This window comes from Paralichthys olivaceus, chromosome 15, assembly GCF_024713975.1.
Source record: "Paralichthys olivaceus isolate ysfri-2021 chromosome 15, ASM2471397v2, whole genome shotgun sequence".
Taxonomy (NCBI): Eukaryota; Metazoa; Chordata; class Actinopteri; order Pleuronectiformes; family Paralichthyidae; genus Paralichthys; species Paralichthys olivaceus.
The window spans coordinates 16,783,627-16,800,000 of NC_091107.1; the positions used below are offsets into that span (position 1 = coordinate 16,783,627).

General features: G+C 38.3%; 2 protein-coding genes across 3 annotated transcripts; one reads left to right on the plus strand and one right to left on the minus strand.

The window, feature by feature from the left end:
* Nucleotides 1–4,637: 4,637 nt before the first annotated feature.
* LOC109628526 (endonuclease domain-containing 1 protein) lies at nucleotides 4,638–6,736 on the minus strand. The gene is made up of 2 exons (XM_020085638.2): nucleotides 6,398–6,736; nucleotides 4,638–5,515 (listed from the first exon to the last, which is right to left on the minus strand). Exons 1-2 carry the CDS (start codon nucleotides 6,731–6,733, stop codon nucleotides 4,907–4,909), a joined length of 945 nt encoding a protein of 314 aa, XP_019941197.2. The 5' UTR covers nucleotides 6,734–6,736; the 3' UTR covers nucleotides 4,638–4,906.
* Nucleotides 6,737–10,462: 3,726 nt separating this feature from the next.
* On the plus strand, nucleotides 10,463–14,751 carry LOC138413800 (uncharacterized). Of its 2 annotated transcripts, XM_069539785.1 has the most exons (6): nucleotides 10,463–10,623; nucleotides 11,634–11,933; nucleotides 12,613–12,891; nucleotides 13,751–13,849; nucleotides 13,949–14,230; nucleotides 14,315–14,751. In XM_069539785.1, exons 1-6 carry the CDS (start codon nucleotides 10,578–10,580, stop codon nucleotides 14,353–14,355), a joined length of 1,047 nt encoding a protein of 348 aa, XP_069395886.1. In that variant the 5' UTR covers nucleotides 10,463–10,577; the 3' UTR covers nucleotides 14,356–14,751. The 2 variants fall into 2 exon arrangements, with proteins under 2 accessions (XP_069395886.1, XP_069395885.1); XM_069539784.1 differs by having other exon boundaries at nucleotides 13,751–14,230.
* Nucleotides 14,752–16,374: the final 1,623 nt, after the last annotated feature.

The window sequence follows — 16,374 nt, forward strand, 5'->3', positions numbered from 1 at the left end:
GGAATCCAGATATCTTCTTATTACAACATGAAATGCTGGAATGGTAAAGCGATGGCTTGCACCTGTTTGTCTGTTTCATTTAGTCTGATTCAGTAACCTGCTTGACGCTCAAGATACTGTGAGTGAGCATAAATGACCAGGAGGGGTTGAAAGAATTAAAAGTTAATATTTCTATTTCAAATAGAGGCTATTACACACTGTATGTTGTGTATCTGAACTGGAAAACATTAAAAAGACATTCTTAAACAAAATGATTTGCCATTACTGTTCTTCAGTTTTGTCATGTGGTTAGATATAAAGTTATTGCTTTACTTATTTAGGCCACTTGGGGGCCAGAGAACAAATAGACACAACAAGCGCCTTTAAAGTTTGTTGAGCTATCTCGTAAACTGTTTAGCTAGCAGCCAGCTGCCAGGTCAAAATTTATTTTGTGTTTGTTTATTATACCGTATAAACTATATCTCATACTGTAGCTTTCAGCTCTGGTTTGGTCTCCACTGTGTCCTAAAGGAAAAAGTCAGTTGCTATGGTTTAATTGTAGCTACATATTTAGCCGTAACTTTGTGGATTTGGAGGCACACTGTTAGGAGAGCTGAACTGTTTTTTGTAAAAGTGCTGCTGCTGGGAAGAGGATTAACATTTGTATATTGAAGTCTTATTTTGAAGTGTACGTTTAAAAAAGCGAAAGTTCAATAAGCTGACATGGTTAGCTGCAAAGGTAAATATAAATTGTTTGTGGGACTGCTTTAACATCAATTTATTTCCTTACTTGTATTTATATATCGAATATCATAATGAAGGAAGTGATGTTGGTGTTTTTGTTTATTTTTTTAAATAAATAAATAATGTGGTTGTCCAGATCAACAAACAAGACCAAGAACAAGACATATCAGGTGACGTAAGAAGGCTTTGAAAATGTTTCACTTTCTATCCATATTGTCATCCTCGCTGGTTTGACTGCAGGTTTTCTTTAGTTTGTCTGGTGTAGCAATAGGAGCATATCCCAAACTGTTTTTTTTTCTAGTTGTCAGGATCTACTGTAGCATTTGTCCCGAAATGCATTTTCCAAAAGGGACTCCAGATTTGACGTTGGCTCTGTAAGATCTTTGGTTTTTCATTTCAAAGCCGAAAATAGCTTGGCAGCAGCCGGTCTTATTAGGGAGACTGTCCTCTGATCTGTGTTTATTCAGCTGCAGCATGCACACAATAAATCAGCAGCACGGCAAATATACTGGAACACACTGATGTGCTGCTGCTGCTGCTGCTGGGGAATAAATGCTAATGTAGAGTCATCCATCCATCCATTCATCCAAGTCCTGGTGTCGAAATAACTGAGAACCTTCTTTTTCACACAACAATTGTATATATGTAAGTTTAGGCAACAACTCGGCAAATTACATTTTTGGGTGAAAAGAAGAACAACCTATGAAGCAGAGTGATATTATATATTAATATATTAAAAATGAGTCTTCAAATATTATTGCACTGTTACTTTTTATTTAATTTAGCAAAACAAAAAAGATATTAAAATAATTATTGTGGTACATCCAAAACTGTGCACCCTTCTACTCAGATTTGCATAAGCCCTCAGATGACTATACATAGTGGTCGATCTACTTTTCTAAATCAGGGGCCATAATTTACACAGAGGGGCCAATTATACGTCGAACATCCATGCACAGTTCTTGATTCAGTAAGGTGAACATTTAAGTCATTCCCTCTTTACTGTGAGCTCTATAGGTTTGAGCAAAGCCACACCATTGAATATATTTAGAAAATGGTTCATTGTTCATGCACATTGTGTACATAACTTATTGCCATATTTATTATTATGTTATTATATAGTATTGTTAGACAGTGACCAGTTAAAAAGACAAGTAACACAGACAGGGACACTTCAGGGGCCATTTAGATTTTAGTGCCCCCCTGGCCCCACCCCTGGAGACTATTTTCAGTTGTAGTTGGTGTCAAGACAAGGTCTGGAGAACAAGAAGTTTTTCAGATAGTAGCCTACTGGATTACTTTCTGGGCGAAAAGGCAAAGAATCCACAGAAATGCACTCACCGGCCACTTTATTAGGTACACCTTGCTATTACCGGGTTGGTACCCTTTTGCCCTCAGAACTGCCTTAATTCTTTGTAGCATAGATTCAACAAGGTGTTGGAAAATGTCCTCAGAGATTTTGGTCCATATTGACACGATAGCGTCACGCAGTTGCTGCAGATTTGTCGGCTGCACATCCATGATGCAAATCTCCCGTTCCCCCACATCCCAGAGGTGCTCTGTTGGATTGAGATGTGGTGACTGTGGAGGCCATTGGAGTACAGTGAACTCATTGTCATGCTCAAGAAACCAGTTTGAGATGATGTGAGCTTTGTGACATGGTGCGTTATCCTGCTGGAAATAGCCATCAGAAGATGGGTACACTGTGGTCATAAAGGGATAACCATGGTCAGCAACAATACTCAGGCAGGCCGTGGCGTTTAAACGATGCTCAATTGGGGTAGCCCAAAGTGTGCTAAGAAAATATCCCCCACACCATTACACCACCAGCACCAGCCTGAACCGTTGATACAAGGCAGGATGGATCCATGCTTTCATGTTGTTTACACCAAATTCTGACCCTACCATCTGAATGTCACAGCTGAAATCGAGACACCAACAACCATGCCACGTTCAAAGTCACTTAAATCCCCATTCTTCCCCATTCAGGTCGTCTTCAGCACATCTAGATGCCTAAATGCATTGAGTTGCTGCCATGTGATTGGCTATCAGCAGCTATTTGTGTTAACAAGCAATTGAACAGGTTTGGCTAATAAAGTGGCAAATAACAACAAATGTTGCACACAGATGAAGTTAAGAGGTCAGCATTAGGATTGAGTTGTAGGTTCAGGTTAAGAAAACTGAAAATATTTTGGAATCTTACACCAACCCCACCCGAAGGTGCCATGTGTTTATAGAACATCAGAGCTGTTGCAGCCTGAGGGAGGACGTATTCTGGTTTAGGGTTGTGTGGCAGCCAGTGGCACAGAAAACACTGAATAGTTTGATTTCAGAATATTTGGAAACAAAATACAGAACTGCTACAGTAAAAGACCATAAAATCTAAAATAGTATCAGAGTAGTAGATATATTAAATTACCCTTAAGAAGGAGGGCTTTTGAGGTTTCAACAACTGGACAATGATCCACAGCAGAGCTCAACAGGCTTCATTAAAATTACACTGGAGCTTTTGAACAGTGCCCAGAGTCTTGTGATGAGATGGTCAAACTTTTAAATACAACCGCATATTTAATTATGTGTTTTCACTGGAACAATAAGGGCTTTAAGAACGGCATTGCATTTCTACCCTGTGATGTATTGTTTTTTTCACTGACATCTTTGTTATTTTAAATATCACAGGTAGACTAACCTTATTAAAACAACAAAGCCTCTTAATCTAAAAAAAACACCCTACGGCCAATTGTGTGACAAAGACTGTTGAAATTTGTTTGCATTAATATATATATATTATAATAATGTGAAGGCAAAGCTGACCATACAGGATTCTGAACAATTCTAAAGTTTATAATGCATTTATGTTTTAATAAATCAGTAGTCATTTATTGTTTTTCATTTTTCTTCATAACTGAAATACCAAAGTAATTCTTTTAGTTTAGAATATCTGACTTGAACTATTGCAGCAGTAAGAAGCAGTTCATTAGTCCCCAGTCTAATAAGTCTTCTGGTTGACGTGCGCTGCATTAATCATCATTATCTTTCTTATAACAACTCCATTGTGTTTCACTGTTGTTTCGATGAAAGATGCACATGGTAATGTCTTTGCATTTATCTTCTGCACTCGACCCAATTTCCTCTGCAGATAATAACACTCGCTCGGTTTACCTGCAACACATCATTAATGAACATACCATTGTTCCCTCACTAGGTGGCAGTGTGCAGCTGTAATGTACAGAGAAGGTCAACCTGCTGCAGCAGAACATAGCTCCGACCCAAATGTAACTGCTTCTGTTAAATAGATTATTTTTTATTGAAAAAAAGAAAATAAGCATCTTCCTCTTTGAAACTGAAAATACAAAAGTAATTTCTAGAAATCTTTTAAGAATTATAATCTTCAAAAACAGATTTTATTTTTCACTGGATACCGAAATATTATTCTCAGTGTCTTGCAAACTATGAAAAATAAATGTTAAAAAAATATGTATCTGTCCAAAATATTGATATGTTTGTTCAAATCCTGTTCATTTTCATTTTAGCATTAGAAACAATGTTTCCTATATCTTCAAAAGATTGTATTACTACCAGATGGATTCAAAAAATTAATAAACTAAACCCATCAGGACACCATAAAAGTCAAATCCAATTTATAACAGCTGACTGAACATTCAGACTCATGCTTGCTCAAGGACTCAAGAAGTTATATCTATACTAACACGTCTGTCTTAAATGTGTTAATGCAGCATATAAAGTACAAACCAACAACAGGTGAGGCCTTTATTTATTTTATCTCATACCACATTTGCGATTCTTTTCTCTAATCACAACAAATATCTAAAATTCAAATAGTGTTCAACCCAAGTTCAGTATCATATATAGTATACTTCACAGTATATGAAAGAAAAACACAATACAGGTTGGTAAATTAAGATATTTTATTTAAAGAGGCAATTTGCATACTACCACATATTTGCATAATAATTATCTTCTCAACAAAGCAGATCTGTAAAATTTGTGTGGGGATATGATAAAAGAACACGTTCTTTGCTGAGGAGAAGTTTCTTTAGTGTTATCAAGCACTTTTTTAGAAACTTCAAAAACTTTCTAATAGAATAACTGAGGTGCAACATTTTTTGAAATTGCCACAAATAGAAACCGACATGGACAGAAGGTATAAGTGGAGTGGTTTTCAGATGGTGTGCTGCAGGTAAAGAGGAAGTGGTGATGGAGAGATGCAGTTGTCATAAAAGAGCTGAAGGTTCTGATCAACGTCCATATTGCTTCTTATAAACATCTCCAGCTCCTGCACCGTCATCTCGTGCACACTGTTGCCCTCTTTGGCGTTTTTGGCCAGGGCTGCATGGGACGGGAAGCGGATGCGGACGTGGTGTGGTGAGTTCCGGTCGTAGTCGGTGCAGCAGTAGGCCGACCACACGTCCTCGGGAATGGCCACGCGGTCCTGGTTGTTTCGGCGGATCATGTTGCCCTTGGTGGTCACCCCGGTCACAATGTAGGCCGTGCCGCGGCAGAAGTTGTTGAGGCGGACCCGGATCCGCTCCTCGTACTCACGCCAAGGCCCAATGTTGAACTCACGGATCTCTGGGACCACGTTGGTCAGGGTGTAGGTGGCGGCGCGGTCGTGGGGGGTGGACTGGTGCTGGTCTGGGTTCAGGTGGGCTCTCTCGTAGAGGACCACGTCAGAGTAGTCTTCCAGGACTGCCTGGCTGTCCTCAAACTTCATGTGTAGGTAGCCTGTGGGGAAGGGCATCATGTTCCCGATGCCATCGGTTTCTGCCAGCTGAGGAGACACAGGAGAGGTTACAGTGAGGTGTTAGTTCTGCTGGTATATAAAGCCAGTGTTGTCTCTGAGGCCTCTAAATTCCCCTTTTCTTTGTTCGCCCTCTGACCTCTGGAGTGGATCTACGGCCTATTTCAGCTGCCAGGCTCCTCTCCTGCTGAACAGCTCTCAGTTTGTGTTCCGGAGTCAGAAACCATATCTAGGTTAGACTTTAAACATTCTCTTGGATAAAACTATCCAAGCTTAGGGCATGATAGTCATCAGGTGAGTCCTGAACCATACCTAAGTTATGCTGCTATAGGCTTGTTTGTTCACCTCTCCCTCTCTCTCTCTCTCTCTCTCTCTCTCTCTCATCATTCCACAGGATCTGACTACTCAATGATTATTATTATTATTAACATTGTTATAACATAACCTTCTGCTGCTATCATTAATAACATCATTGCATCTGTAAGTATCACTTACATGATCTCATCATCATCATATTACCAGTCTGACAGAACTTAATTGTTACACAACTGTTTCCCCCCCTCCCTATGACTCTCTCTCCCCTCCCCTCTTTTCCACCCACCTCTCCACTCTTCCCCTTTTTCTCTTCTCACCCCAACCAGACGAGGCTGCTGCTCTTACACATTGGTTCCATAAGTTTCTCACTGTTAGAAAGAGAGTTGTCTCTCCACAGTCGCCAAAGTGCTTCCTCTGTGTGGGAACTGTTGGGTTTCTCTATAATTTTGTAGGTCTTGACCTTCTATGTAAAGTGCCTTGAGATAATGTATGTTGTGATTTGGCACTATACAAATAAAATTGAATTTTAGCTGCTGTCAAGTCTTTTCTGAGAGATATGTGTACATAATGAATGTAGTGTGAATATAAGTCTCAGACCTGTGGCTCATACATCCAAGGGTAGTCCACCAGTCTCTCCTCCTCTGTCTTCTTGAAGGTATACGCTGAGTAAACTGGAATCCTCTTCTGAGGGTCATACAGGGTCACATAGCGAGGTAAGTCTGCGTATTTTTGGCAGATCTTCTTTAGCCTTATGTCGAAGAAGCCCCGCGGTGGCGTCCCCATGTACAGGGAGTCCTTGCACCTCTCTACATGATTGAAATCCTGAACGACTGTCAACGACATCAGAGGTAAAAAGCAGGTGATGAGAAAAGCAAAAACCAACATCCTGATCGAATTCATGGTGAATGATGTCTGGACGGTGTATCCAACCATAGCCTAAATGACAGAGAATGTTTACAGTCATGATTTAAATGTTAGTAGATATGCGAAGTAGGAGTAGATATGCAAAGCAAGTCACGTGTGACCAAATGAAAGGCCTCCTGACACATGTGGGTGTGGATGTACAGGGTCAGTTCTTTATTACAACACACAATTATTATTATAAATGATTTAAAATACAATCAATCAATTAAATTGTATTTGTAAAGCCCATATTCACATATTACAATTTGTCTCATAGGGCTCAGGTGTGACATCCTCTGTCTTTAACTCTCAACAAGAGTAAGGGAAATCTACCACAAACAAACTCTATCGACAGGGGGAAAAAAATGTGAAATCCACATGTGAGGGATCCCTCTCCCAGGACAGACAGAAGTACAACAGATGCCACGTGTAACTAAAGTTAATGAATGAAAGAGTTATTGTCAGTATTAGTCAGGCATTTTTATTTATACAGATATCACTAACTGTGCACACTTTGAGAATGGATCTGGTTCTGGAAGTCGATCTCTTCATTTAGAAAAATCCTTGCACCGTGGTCTCATATCACGTGCTCGTGCAGAGAATGAGAGACGTTCAACTTTTATTTTGCCCATGTCCCCTTAGGGGCTCTGTACTGCTGCACCTTGGGATTGTGGGTAGTGTAGTGTTTCTCCTTGACATTGCAATGTTTTCCTTAAAACTCCCTCTACAGGAGCAAATTACATTTTTTCATAATGTCATAGCTTGTTCTTGAATGGTTAAAATATTATGGCTGATAATAAAAATCTCTATTCAGAAAAAGAATGGGATTTTTACTTCTTCAACAATGCTGTTGAGCTCTATTGTTCTACATATCCTCTTTAGTAACACAAGGAAATCATAATAAGTAAACCTTATAGTTCCTAATGGCCTAGTCCTAAAAATGAGTCACCACTACGCTTGTGAATCCTCCAGTTGGCACAAAATGTAAAGCTTCAAGCTTCCTGCCAGAAAAACCTTTGTGACCTTGCGTGATCTTTTCTCTCCTCTGATGTAAGCATAGTAGGTTTTTGCTGTAGGGGAAGACATCTTTTTAAATTAATTGCAGTGCACTTTCACTGCCTCACAAATTCTGCTGTGGGATGAACACCGAGCATTGAGATGAGATATGCCAACCCAAGGATAAAATGCAAACTGTCTAATCTGCCCCAGTGACGAACAAAAGACCTACAGTGACCAGTGTGGTTCAGATGTACTATGGTGCTCACTATGAATGGTGGATAAGCCAAAGGGCAAAAGAGAGATAAAGCATGAGGGTTTATTATAGTGACAGAGTGTACGTGGCCTGCTCCTGTGTGTTGCTACTGCATTACATCAGATACAATAGTTAAAGCTGAAATATAATAAAAACCGTCTACGGGCAGAGATAAAAGCGTTTGTACAGATGGGGTTTAATTTAGAGTCGGAGCGAAAAAAAAGGGTTGTTTGTGTTTTATTTTATGAGCAACAAGCTAATAAAGATTCCTTGCACATGAAGTAGTTGTGAAGATGGTGAAGAATATGAAGAAGCTAAATAAGAAAACAAGCCAGTACAAGGACTTCTTAGGAAATCAAGAAACGTCAATTGCAACAGGGTATTTCAGAGCAAATGACTCAGTGTTCTGCCAAAACAGCTGCTTGACCTATTTTGGCAGCGAGCTGTGTATGGAGCAATTCATCCATTAGAAAGCATTCACTTTTATTGCTTAGTATCTTTCTTTAAACACCACTATTTAAATGTTACATCAAAGTTGGTTGATCATCTCATTATATGCCCTGAAAGAAGACTTCATCATAATCTGCGATTCCAAAAACAGCGGATGTTTAACCAAATATTGGGTCAGCTTTAGCTGAGGTGGTTGACACAGTGGAAAGTGGCTTGCACAGTCACCTCAGTTCAAAGTGAGTTCAAAGCTTGCATGTTCTCCTCGTGTCTGTGTGTTTTTTTTTAGGGTACTTCCACTTCCTCCCACAGTCTAAAGAACTGCAGACTTGGGTTGCTACAGCAGATCATGAAGAAAAATTGACCATAGACGTAAATTTAAATTAAGTCAAGATAGACTTTATTGTCCCAGTGGGAAATTCACCTTTGATACCTCAGTGTTTGTAGTGTGAAAACACAATTGAATACATTCATCATATATATCCATATACATAGGTACATTTATATATAGTGCAATGCAATACACTGATCAATGACAATAAACACATCTTTCAGCCTTGGTGGTTTTAAGGGCTTTGATGGACGGGGGGAGACATTTGTGTTTAAAACAGTGGTACCATGCTGAGGGAAACCCTGTACCTGGTGCTCAGGATGTGAATAGGTGAATTCTTGGCCTTGTTTGATTATGGTTTGTTGAAAAATGACCTGGGGATTGAGATGTTCACAGACATTATTTTCTTGGCTGTGTTTGTAAGCTGGTTGATCTGAGCCTTTAAGTTACCACGACATGCAAGATACCGTAACGCTGCAGGACTAGAAACTGCACTTCACAGCTTGCACCACAGGATGTGAGACCTCCAAAGGAAGTAAATGGTTTGTATTTAAATAGCACTTTTCTATTCTTGATAACCACTCGAAGTGCTTCATAGTACAGCTTATTGCCAATCACACATTCTTAGAGTGCATCTTTTCTATGAGGGGAAAGTTCAGTATCTTGCCCCTTCGGCATACAGATGGGAAAGACTGGGATCAAACTGTCAACCTTCAGAAGACAACCGCTCTAATCCCTCAGCCACAGCCGCAAGCCCGAAGTGCATGCTTCATAGGTTTTTATCGATGTGGAGGTACCTGTAGGAGTCAACCTGCGTAATGGCCATGGTCAAGGTGAAGAGAGCCGAAGACACATGTTGGGTCCAATATTATATCTTCTCTCCTTTTGTGTTGAGTTTGAGACAGTGCTGATAATGTGAGTGTGAATGGTTGTTTGTCTCTGTATGTCAGACCTGTGATATGCTGGTGACCTGTCCAGGATCGCCTCTCACCCAATGACAGCAATGTTATACAACAATGTAATACAGAGAGATAAGATTTAGGATAATTTAGATATGCACACAGTCATTGTCATGGCAATCAGTTAGTTGTTGGGTTGGGTCTCTTCATGTGATTTGTTGACAATGAGAAAATATAGAATAATGTCACACCTTTTTATCCAGGATATACACTGATCCACACCTGCAGTGCAGATACTTGAATTAAAAAAAATAATAATAAAAACTTTATTGATATAGCACATTTCAAAACAGCCGTTACGAAGTGCTTGACAAATGAAAACAAGAATACAAAAAAGACAAAGGCAACAAGCAAATTTTACAGCATATAAAATAATACATCATTTAAAAGGTAGGACAAAAGGTGATGGCAAAAAAAAAAAGATTTTTACAGTGTCTTAACGTCATGGAAGTTTCTTGTATAGCTATGGAGTTCACCATAAAAGGGAAGAAAAGGATTTGTAATAGCTGACACATTTGATTGTGCAATGATTTTTCCAAACAACCCCCTTTTCACAACTTTCAGAAGTGCATTATTCCTGTCAATTCACTTTTCCACTAAACTCACAGATCTATGCATTAACATATTCTCTATTCCTTTTTTATGTCTTTTATTTCATTTTGTCACATTTCCATACTGGAGGAGTGTGAACAGTGTTAGAGTGTTGGTAATTGAAGGACGTAAGGACACCTCCGGAAATCAAAGCGTCACTATACTAGTCTGATATTTTGACAGACTGACTCATATTCCAAAAACAGTTTTTTCTAAGATACTTACCCACTGAGAGGAAATGTCATCAACACACAGTTCAATTTCTGTGCCGCAGACAATTACATCAGACAGAGAATGGCTCCACTTCTGTTTCTTCTTATTATGTTGCCTCAAATCGAAGGTAATTGCTTCTAAATTTCTTATTTTTATGTTTACTGTAGTTTTAAAGAATGCCATTTTAATTATTATAATATAATAATTACAATTATATCCTGGGGGGAAAAAATCAGCACAAAAAAATTTGAACCTGAATCTTTTGACTCAGTGGTGTTTGGCAAAAAGCTCTTTTCAGGTAAAGAACATCTGTATCAGTCATTTTCTGCTTGCTGTTGCTCAGCTGTTTTTATAAAGATAAATGATGAATGTTACACGTTTGCAAGAATTTTGTTCACGTAAGAGGAATGTAAAAACTTTAAAAGTCTAATAACTTGGACTTGGGAAAATAAACAGAAATGTACATGTTAACATTGTGTCACTTGTACACATGTCTCTTCAGTGTTTGATCATGTGACTGACACATTTTACATGATAATTACTTTTAAAGAAATCCAGTCAGTGCTGAAGTGAAGAGTAAAATATGCTTTGAATGTTGTGCCACAGAGTGCTTTGAAAAAAAATCCAGCCTTTCCCACGTAGTGACAGAATTCTATTTTCTTTCCTTTAAGTGTGAAATTTGCATATATTTATTCTATTGTAAAAACGTATTCAATTTATATATAGATACAATTTCCTATCATAGGGTCATACTATTGTGAAATGATACCTGCCTTTATACTTATAACAGTCCACATATAAATGTACACTGCACATTTACTTTAGTATCTTTTTAAATACTGTATTACATAATGCAAAAATACAGTATACACCCTCATGTAATCATCCTGTGCTATGTTTCACTACAAATTATATTTGCGTCTGTAGTAATAGTATAAATTTATATTATGTAAATATTCTCTGTGAATGAATTTGATAGTACTTTATTTTTCTATATTATATATTGCCAAATTTATTCTATTTTATACTTGCACACTTGATACTTTGTCTACTATATATGTATACTGTATACATAGAGCCATTTGCTAAATATTTCTACATACATATTCGGTTTCCATTGTTTTGTTGTCTCTGCAGCTGTTCCGTGGAGAAAGGTTTTCTTCCACAACCCTGGACATGACGCCGTTCTGCCCTGTGACATCATATCCCCAATTGGTTCTTGCTCCCAAATTACATGGAGGTACAATGCTGCTCAGAACAACGGCGGTGTTACGGTGCACAATGGATTTAGGAGTATCACGGGTCGAGCGATGAGTCTGGACACTCACTGTTCTCTGCTCATCAACAACATCTGTGATAAAGATGCTGGTCGATACTACTGTAAGCTGAAGAGCACTGGTCAAGAATCCACACCTGTGATTCTCAATGTTTTCACCAGTGAGTCTCATCTTTATCATTCTTCAGAGAAATCTACTTTCTTACTGCTGTTAATACAGGACTATAATAATAATAATAATAATAATAATACATTTTATTTATTGGTGCCTTTGAGAGCACTCAAGGTCACCTTATTTTAACTAACATTAGCCCTGATCATAAATATCAAATATTAAATCATGTTCAGTATTTTAACCCTTTAAAATACCAGTTTGTTGACATAATACCACCATGTTTATGTACATTTTCCATGTGCTATGTGATAACAGGATTTCTTTTTGGAGATTTAACACAGCCTGGCATGTGTCAATAATTAATAACAACATTAATAGTTTTGTGTAATATCACATCTTATCACATTATGTTAAGGACAAAAATGATTTCAAATTAAAATTGACGAAATATGCATATAACTAACAAACTAACTGTGCAGTGCTCTCTTCTATCTGTGCAAGTCAGTGGCTATAATGTGCAGTTCATTACGCTGTATATATTATTTCTCTTCTATTCATATTTTTATGTTTCCTTGCAATTTTTATGTTTGATTATTCATAATTGTTTTACTGATGTCTGTTTTCTAACAGCTTTCCCTCTTTTCTTTTTCAAATGGACAATAAATAAATACAAATTAATTGTTATAATAATTTGCTAAGAAGAGTTATCACTTGTTTTCTGTCAGTGTCTTGGTTTCCAGCAGACACAGTCTGTGATGTGGTGATACAGTGCAGTCTGGAAAGACCCTTTTTATTCAGCTCCTGTAATGAGAAGAGATTCCGTTGGCTGGATAAAGGGACGGGGACTGTGGTTTCTGGTGAAAACATCCAGTTCATTAACACATGGGACAGGTGTGTCTCCTCTCTGACTGTGGACAGAGGCCACAACAGGAGTTACACCTGCCAGTATGTTAATGGGAACATGGAGGTACAAATACAGGCCGACTACACGCCGGCTGTCAAAGGTGAGATGGAAAACTGTCTGATTTACTGAACTGCTGGGATTCTATCATACATGACATTTCAAAGAAAATTCGGTTGCAATTTACAACACACCGAGCAAGCATGAAGCAGATTAGACTGAAGGATTTTCGAGATACATAGGCACAGACAAAGAGAGACAGACATTTGTGGAATTAGGAGATTAATACTCTATGTTATTTATTTATTTTATTCTTTATATTGATTTGGATGTATGATTCTGAAATAAAGCTAAATAAATAAACAATACTTTACAACATGGCCCAGCAGTCTCCTTATAAAACCACATTTAAATTCACTAGGTCTAGATTTTTATTTGGATCTGCACTGAATTTCACGTTTCTGATGTTTTTCATCAAAATCAATTATTTAATTTTCTTAGAAATCAGAGAAAATGTTGAAAACTTCATGGATCCGACCACCAATCTGCATCCAATTTAATGACTTCCTCGTAGGCCCACTACAAATCCTTCACACTTCGTGGCAATCGCTTCTGTAGTTTTTGTTTAATCCTGCAGACACTGATGAAAACTTAACCACCTTAGCATTGGTAATTATGAGACTGGGGTCATTCCAACGATTGTACAAGTAACAGTCCTTGAAAATAGCTGTTAATCAATAATTCCAAAAAACGAATTACGAGCACCTTGTGTGCAGCTTTGCCTAAAATTGTGTGACAAAACAACAACTTACTAAAGTAAAGTAATTTGATGTAAGATATGAAAAGCTTGTATATTTTTACAGTTTTTTTCTGTCCACAGATTTTGTTTTAATAAAAATCTTATATATTACTAACTTCTGAAACATGTTCCTCAAGTTCTTCATGTTGCTCATCCACCACAGATCTCCCAGGTCTCCCAGATCTCTCAGGTACTTCAGGTCCCACAGATCCCACAGATCTCTCAGGAACCTCAGGTCCCATGGATCCCACAGATCTCTCAGGTACCTCAGGTCCCACAGATCTCTCAGGAACCTCAGGTCCCACGGATCCCACAGATCTCTCAGGTTCCTCAGGTCCCACAGATCCCACAGATCTCTCAGGAACCTCAGGTCCCATGGATCCCACAGATCTCTCAGGTACCTCAGGTCCCACGGATCCCACAGATCTCTCAGGAACCTCAGGTCCCACGGATCCCACAGATCTCTCAGGTTCCTCAGGTCCCACAGATCCCACAGATCTCTCAGGTACCTCAGGTCCCACAGATCCCACAGATCTCTCAGGTTCCTCAGGCTGGTCTCCTCTGAGCTACACCATGTTGACTGTGCGTGTTGCAATACTGATCCTCTTGACCATAATCATTGCTGTTATCATCAGAGACAGAGGTGAGGAAATGAACAGAAATATGTCCTCATTTTAGGATTTATGAATTTCTGATGTTTTGTCTCTCTGTTGTTTCTTCTTTTAAGGAAACAAAAAGCCACTGGAAGACAACCATGGGTCAAACTAATATTTCTGCCTACTGGTTGTTTGTGGATCATTTGGTCAAAATCTGTTTCAAATTGAGCTCTGTTTGGCCTGATTACACCATCATATCTATAAATGTTCATGTCATCTATGTTCAGCTTCAACATATATAAACAATTTAATCTGTGAATCAAAGAAATGTGCTGTATAATTCATATTACTTTAAAAACATGAATGATTACATTATTATTAGCACTTGACATATGTGCATTAATGGTACCCTGTGTTAAAAAGGTAATTGTAAATGCAGAATTTATGGTTCAAGGAAGAACTTTTGGGAAACTTTGAAGCAGATTTTATCATCTCTGTGAACCTTTTGCTTTGTAAAGCACTTTGTTCAACCAAGTTGTTTTACAAATAAAGTTGACATTGAGATGGACCCAGGATTTTTTGAATGTTCTTTAACATTGGGATACAGGTCGTTCTTCAACATGTTGAACATGAATTTCTCAAGAAATAATGCAGAGATCTTTATGCACTTAACCAGGCATGTGTGATGATCTAATATCTATGAACAGGTGACATTTGGTGCAGATCTTGATAATGATCCACATGTATTTGATGTCAGTACGTGTTGGTGGTAGAGAATATGAACTTCTGTTTTCATCTCGTAGAAGTTGTCATGATTCTGGACTCTTAACTCTTGGATAAAGAGTTTTTGGTTTTGTGGACTATTTTTATTACGGACACTTTTGGTTATTTCCCTTTATTTTATCTTTACCTTTGTTTTCTTATTTTTAAATTAGTTTCACTCTGTGTCTCACTCTGTGTTTCACTCTGTGTCTCACTCTGTGTCTCACTCTGTGTCTCACTCTATGTCTCACTCTGTGTTTCACTCTATGTCTCACTCTGTGTCTCACTCTGTGTCTTACTCTATCTCACTCTGTATTTCACTGTCTCACTCTGTCCCACTCTGTGTCTCACTCTGTATTTCACTATATGTCTCACTCCATGTCTCACTCCATGTCTCACTCTGTCTCTCTCTGTTCCACTCTGTTTCTTGTTTTATTTTGAAAGTCTGATCTAAAATTATTTGTGAAAGAATTAAAAATAAAATAAAGAAAGAAAAAAATATTTTCTCGACATGTCCACCAGTGGCTTCTTGCATAAATAGCATTGTGTATCTGTCTCCAAACCCTTTAACACAGTTAACAAGCGTCTCCTTCACCATCCTGTATACGGTCAGAACTTTCTTGCATCCCAAATAAACATTGGACACTGATCTATATTTCTTGGACAACTAAGAACAGCAGCATATATTGTAAGTAGGCTATTTACACATGTTAAAGAATGTACGCACAGTCACAAGAGACATTTTATATGGCGAAGACACAACCAAAAGGAAACTATACTCAGTTTGTCTCTTTATCATTAATGAGGGGTAGGTTCTCTCAGTCGGCTCCAGCCCCCCTGCAACCCTCAAATGATTAATGTATCGGATGGAGGCACCTGAGGTCTAAATGGTTGAAATAGACAGCTATGATGGATAAATTGCATCGCTAAGAGTATAGGGTATAGAGTGGAAATACCTACTACCTAATTAAAATTAAATAATTAACAGTTGAAATAGATGGTTAAAGAAAGTTTTTCCTATATTTTCTATATAGATTAACATATATGGAACAGGATTGGTGATGTTTCTGGTACTTGAGTTCATCTAATCAGGCTGCAGCTTCTAAAATTCAAATATTGTGAACCACTGTAACCCTGTTCAAAACCTGGTATTAACATCCATCCTGAGAATACGATTGGTCAATGCTAAGTACTGGTGTGAATGCACACAAACTTTTCCTGAATGCATCCTGAGATCCGCTCACTAAAACCACAGTCAGTGATGGTCAGGGCCTCAGTGTCGAGATGTCAAAGAAATCACCTGTGCTGCATTTGGAGTTTCTGTAGCTGTCCTACGCTGCCCTCTGCTCACTTCTCTCTCATGCAAATAGAAAGTGTTTGTCAGATTAGCTGGAGCAACGATCCTTCACTGCCCTAATAAGTCAATTTG